Source organism: Benincasa hispida, chromosome 9 (genome assembly GCF_009727055.1).
Source record: "Benincasa hispida cultivar B227 chromosome 9, ASM972705v1, whole genome shotgun sequence".
Taxonomy (NCBI): domain Eukaryota; kingdom Viridiplantae; phylum Streptophyta; class Magnoliopsida; order Cucurbitales; family Cucurbitaceae; genus Benincasa; species Benincasa hispida.
Genome location: NC_052357.1, coordinates 29,873,629 through 29,879,824, shown reverse-complemented (window position 1 = coordinate 29,879,824; position 6,196 = coordinate 29,873,629). Strand labels below are relative to the sequence as shown.

The window sequence follows — 6,196 nt, the reverse complement described above, 5'->3', positions numbered from 1 at the left end:
AGCAATCAATCACATATTTCAATGGCTAATTTAAAACTTAGATAAATAAGCATACAATTCTAGCGCTCTATAGACATTACCCTATTTATAGGGGTCAAACAAAATCTTATGTCCAAGTTATTCATATAATGGTATACTAACCTAGGTGATTGAGCTAATTTAACCATAAACAATAAAATCAATAAAAGAAATGACTACTAAATGTTGAAAAATTTGAATTCCAAGAAAAAGTTTAGCTCATAATGAAAAATAAAGGACACAGGGTAAAAAGAATTAAATAACTCATATTAGTATGAACTTGAAGAAATACAAAAATTGGTCCAAGATAAATAAAGCTAAAACAACAAGTGAACAACATAAAATAAAACTCCTAAGAATGAGAAAACAAATTAGACGAAAAAAAACTCCTCCTCCTTAAGATGCTCCTTAATATGAAAGAAACTTTTGCACTTGTTGGGCATGCAAACAATAGAGAGGATCAAAACAACCATTCTCAAAAGATCTTGAGTACATCAACGTTTTTTTTTTTTTTTTTAAATAAAAATTATAAAAGGAAACATAGGAAACATAACTTTTCATTTATTAAATGAAAAGAGACTAATGCTCAAAGATACAATAACCTTCAAGAGAATAGAGAAATTGCGAAAAAACAAAAAGAGGAAAAAAGAACTATTGGGATACAAAGAGAAGACATCAAAAAACAATCACTTAAACCCTAACAAACCAGATCTAAAAAGAAAAGTAATACCAAAGAGCATATAAACTAAAAAACCAAAGTTGATAGCAGTCCAATGAGCCGACGAGGTGAGAAGACTAATAAGGCCAGAAGTGAGAGAATCGGCTTCTAAACTATTGGAGAATACAACTACTAGGAGAGCACAAAACAAACCAACTTCTAAACTGTCGCTTCCAAGAATACAACTACTAGGAGAAAAATGCAATTTCTGGACAAAACTACCAAACTATGCTTGAACTGAAGGAGAATGAGGAGGAATTGATTCCATCTGAAAACCACATTGGTTTTCATTTTTCAATCAAAGCGAAGAACTTGGAAGAAATTTTGGGAGACAATTTTGCTTGAATGTTTTCACCCTTCTCAAACAAAGTATCAAAACCATAAACGAAACAAACTTCTAGAGTCTCCTCAACCAAATCATCTTGTGCTAGAGTAGAGAATCCATAATAACCTCACTGCAACATCTGAATCTCCATCCGAATCGTAACCAGGAGTGTCGGAGGTTGATGGCTATAAAGTCCTTTTACAAAAGTAATATTTGAACTTGGAACTTTAATGGCAAAGGATGTGGAGAGTACATCAATAATTTTAAGAACGTGAAATTTATTCTTCGAATGAAAAGCCAAACAGTAACTACGGAGCAGTAGTAGCGTTGGCTAAGCTGGAGGATCCTTCAGGTAGTAGCCAGTGGCGATGGTATCCAAAATTGACAACTATAACAAAACAGGCAAAAGAATACAGCCTCGAGCATTCTATCATGAAAACCCTACTAAAGAAAGAATTATTAGGGACCAGAAGAGGAGATTATTTTGTTTTCTCATGTGATGAAAATAAAATTAAACTGCTTCAAACAAATAAAAGACAAATAAGTGACCTCGCTTACCTTATAGCCGCTTTCAGATGGAAAACTCAAATTTAGAGCTTATTTGGACTAATTTTTTAAGTGCTTGTAAAATTGTTTGTAAACTCTTAAAAGGTCATTCCAAATAAACCCTTAAACTCAATGTGATTTCTTGAAACGGGACTTGAAGTTGGTGAAAACCTCCACTAGACAACAGAGTATTCAACCTTTTGAAACGGAGCCCTTTTGATTTCTTATGATAAAATTTCTGTGAGGCTAGGAAAATGAAATGTGATGCAATTTCTTATTATGTTGTTGAACGACGATCCAGTTTCAGGATTTCAAGTTCAGCAGCAGGAGGATTGAAGTCTGGCTTCATTTACACATTCTGCCCACCTGTATGATGATATCGTTCACACTGCATATCTGAAGAACACCGATGTTTTCACTGCCAGACCACTTGATGCTCTGAAAAAACCACCTCGGATATCTGAAGTTGAGAAATTATTCGAGAAAGCAGTCACATTATGGCGGTTTCATCGAATAATTTTTCCTAAACCTTGGCCTTTTTTCTTTTGCTCAAGAATCAGAAAATATGATGGTTTTTCTCTAGACCTTCGAAACTGTTCAACACTTCAATAGCTCGTCTCTAGCAACTGCTTGATTTGGTAAAAATGTGTCAGAAATAGACATAAGAGAGCAAATCAGACAAATATATGGACTTTTCAGCATCCGTCTCCTTTTTCTCTTCCTTAAAGAACTTTTTACAATGTTACCTCAAAGGACTAACGACCCAACCAGTAATTGGATTTTGCCTCCGGACTCTAAATTTTCTATTAGAGCCACTTTGTAATCTATCAAGTATAGCATATGTAATTGAATCTGGTGTTAATCCCTGCTGTTTAAGCTTTGCATACAGATCAACTGTTTCAGCAGTTCTCCCAGCTCTTTCAAGACAGTCAAGAAGGATGTTATACGTTACAATATTTGGACAGCATCCTTGAGTTATCATCTTATCAAACAAACTGTGAGCCATCTCAACTTTATCTGTCTTCCCAAAACATTCAATGAGTGTGCTGTACGTTACAACATCAGGATTCAATCCCTTATCTTGCATCTCCAGAAATCTCATGTGAGCTTCATCAACATCCCCATTTTTCCCAAGGCAATTGATCAAAGAATTGTAGGATATAATATCTGGTTTGCAATCACTATTCTCAAGTTCTTCAAAAACTTCAACAGCCTCCTTAACTTTCCCAACACGTCCTAAGCTCGATATAAGAATATTATACGTGAATATGTCCGGAAAAGGTCCATCTCGTTTCATCTTCTCATAAAGATCATGAAGATGAGATACTTGCTTCAACTTCCCCAAAGTAGATAGCACGGTGTTATACATCATTGTGTCAGAACTAATTCCCCTCTCGTGAACCTTACTGAGCAAATCGATAGCTTCTACAGTTTTACCTGTACTGCATAAGCTCTCCAACATGGAAATGTAAGCATCTCTATCCCCTCTATCATGGAAGCTCCACATGTTGCAAAAAAGCCGATGAGCTTCACTCGCATGGCCTAGTTTGCTTAAAGTCCTAACAAGATATGCATATATTGATTTGTTCATAAATTTATTAGACACTCCCAGAACTTCATCCAATCTACCCAATTGCCCTTCTGCAACCAAAACATTCAAAATGACACTATATGTAAACTCATTTGGCCTACAATTGTTCTTAATCATATTAGAGAAGAGAAGAATTGCCTTGTCAACCATTCTGCTCTTACAAAGTGCCTGAATCATTGTGTTATATGCAATCAAATTTGGAGTACAGCCTTTTGTCAGCATTTCTTCAAAGAGGACCAAAGACTCTTCAGTTCTACCCATTTTTCCAGTCATTCTAATCATAATAGTATATGTATACTCATCTGGATTACAGTGCTTCAATTTCATATCCTTAAAAACTCTGTAGGATCGATCAAGCTGTTGAAACACAACAAAAAAGATTGCAACAGAAGAAACAAGTGAACAACTAATTCATGCAGAACTAATCAAACATCAAAACTTTTTCAACATTATCACATCAAACCTGTTCATTCTTTGCCAGAGCATCCAATAGCATATTGTAGGCAAAGATATCCAGTTGATACCCTTTACCCCGCATTTCCATATACACATTGAAAGCCCTATCAGAATCATGGGATCGTAGATGAGCTTGAAGCAAACACCTATAGGTGTAAGCATTAAACCTCAAGTCCCATTTCTTGATCAAACCAGTACATACTTCCAAGTCCTCCTTGCTACCAAAAATTTTAATCAAGATATTAACAGTAGAAATCGTACCACGTATTTGATCTCTATCCATCTGCGACAAAATCTCACGAACTTGATCGAACCGTTTCGAGGAAGATGAATGGGAGAGCATAAGAAGGATGCGGCTATAAGTAAAAGCATCATGGCGAAACTTAGGGCAAAGGGAGGGGCAAAGCTGGAAGAATTGGAGAGCGAGATCAGGGCAGTTCAGGGATTTGAGAATTTCAGAGGCTTCGGCTGGGGTTAGGGAGACGGAGAGAGATTGAAAGTAGGAGGCTAAATCGGAGAAGCGATCATCAATGGTGATTGAAGAGGAATGAGGTTTGCGATGGAGGAGTATGTCAACGGCTCTACAGATGAGATCTCGGCGGGGAAGAGAGTAACCGCGAGAGTCGACGGGAAGAGTAGCCGGCGGAGTGACCTCGACGGAAACGGAGCGTCCGGTGGGAGAAGAAGAAGTGATTTTGGCTGTGTATTTGGTGGCAAAGTGACGATACGTGGCGGCGGTGGCGGTGGGTTGGAGGTGATAGTAACAGGGAAGCCGGAGTACCTTCATCGCCGCCATGCCTGTGGCGCTGGTTAGCTCGAACGGCGAACTAAGCCACACCTTTCTAGTTTAGTTTAGTTTTTTTTTCTTCTTCTTTAAAAAAACTATCAATATTAATATTCTAATAATATTCTTATTAAAATAGTGTAAATTTAGATTGATTTAGTAACTGTTATGTTTTTAAAAATTAAGCTTTATTTCGTTGTTATCTATTTTTCACTTATAGTTTAAAAAATCAAATCAAAATGTGAAAACTAAAAACAACAAAAATTTAAAAATTTATTTTTATTTTTTGAATTTGGTTAAAAATTCAACTATAACAAATGAAGGAAATAGGTTTAATTTTCAAAAACAGAAAATAAGCAATAAAATTGTTACCAAACGGATGATTAAAATATTTTTTAAAAATAAAAACAATTTACTACATGACTAATTATGATTGGACAATTTAGTAGGATGTATAAAGATATATGCTAGAAATGTTCATAGGTTGGCTTGAGTTGAGTTGAAAGACTTTTTAGACTCAACATAATTGTTCAGGTTGTAAATTTCTTCAACACAAATAACTCTTATTAAAAAACGAACCAACCCAATCCAATAAATAATTGGATTGGGTTGGTTCGGGTTAATCCGGTCATTTGTTTAAAATTTTGTTCTAAAAGAAGCACAACGTAAATATGTAAAAATCTTATTTAATTATTTTCATATATTGAATTAAGATTAACAACTCAATTTCAATTTATATAGTAAAAATTTTCTTTCTAAAGTGCAAAGGAACTACTTTAAGAGTTGTTGAATAATAAATTATTAAAAGATATTGAAATTAAATAAAATCAAAATCAATATATGTATAAATAATTGTGTTATATGTAATAAAAAAAACTATTTTAAAATTAATAATAAATTCAGATTGGTTCGGATTATATTAGATGAACCTATGAATCAACTCAACCCATAAAATTTTTATTTATTTGAATCCAACCCAACCCAAATGAGTTGATAATCCAACTCAAAAGTCGAATTTTGAACCCTCGACCTTGCCCTTTCTCTTTTTGAAACATTATTATTTTGAGTTTGTTTAATTATCATTCCGGAGACCTTCCTCGATCAAAAGATCGTATTTCTAAATTTTCATAAGGTCCCCATAGAATTCCTTCCAAAGCTTATTGAATAACTTTTACGGATTCTATCATCTCAGCAAGTCTGACTAAATAACGAGCTAATGAATCTCCTTCTTTTTGCCACCAAACTTCCCAATCAAATTCGTTATAACACTCATAATTATTTGATGTGTTAAAAATAATTTTGTATTGGGAGAAAGTAAGAAAGAGGAAGAGTAAGAGAGAGAGCGAGATTTTGAGAGAGAGCGAGAGTTTGAGAGAGCGAGATTTTGAGAGTGAGAGTGAGATTTTGAGAGAGATCGAGAGCGAGATAGCGAAACACTTCAATTTTTGGGTCATCCGTACAAATTTTCTTTTTTTTTTCTTTTTTTTTTTTTTAATTTTCCATTTTATAAAAACAATTTCTAAAAATATTTTATTATTTTATTTAAACTCTAAAAAGAATAAATTTAAAAAAAATAATATCTCATAAAAATAAAAAAAAAATGTAAATCATCTCATTTATATAAAAAAATTACAAAAATAGTATCCATAAAAGGGGAGTTCGTCGATTTCGGACTGTTGCATCGTCGATTTTCGAAACTGAGGTTGCTTGTTCTCCTGTGTTGCTCTGGTACCTGGCGATGGGATCTCGATCTGCATA

General features: G+C 34.3%; 1 protein-coding gene across 3 annotated transcripts; it reads right to left on the bottom strand.

Moving 5' to 3' along the window:
- Positions 1-559: 559 nt before the first annotated feature.
- LOC120085900 (pentatricopeptide repeat-containing protein At1g51965, mitochondrial) lies at positions 560-4,538 on the bottom strand. Of its 3 annotated transcripts, none has more exons than XR_005484070.1 (3): positions 3,662-4,538; positions 1,620-3,555; positions 560-1,505 (listed from the first exon to the last, which is right to left on the bottom strand). XR_005484070.1 is itself a non-coding variant. In XM_039042183.1 (2 exons), exons 1-2 carry the CDS (start codon positions 4,448-4,450, stop codon positions 2,350-2,352), a joined length of 1,995 nt encoding a protein of 664 aa, XP_038898111.1. In that variant the 5' UTR covers positions 4,451-4,538; the 3' UTR covers positions 560-2,349. The 3 variants fall into 3 exon arrangements, 1 of the variants encoding a protein (XP_038898111.1); XR_005484069.1 differs by having other exon boundaries at positions 560-1,502; XM_039042183.1 differs by having other exon boundaries at positions 560-3,555.
- Positions 4,539-6,196: the final 1,658 nt, after the last annotated feature.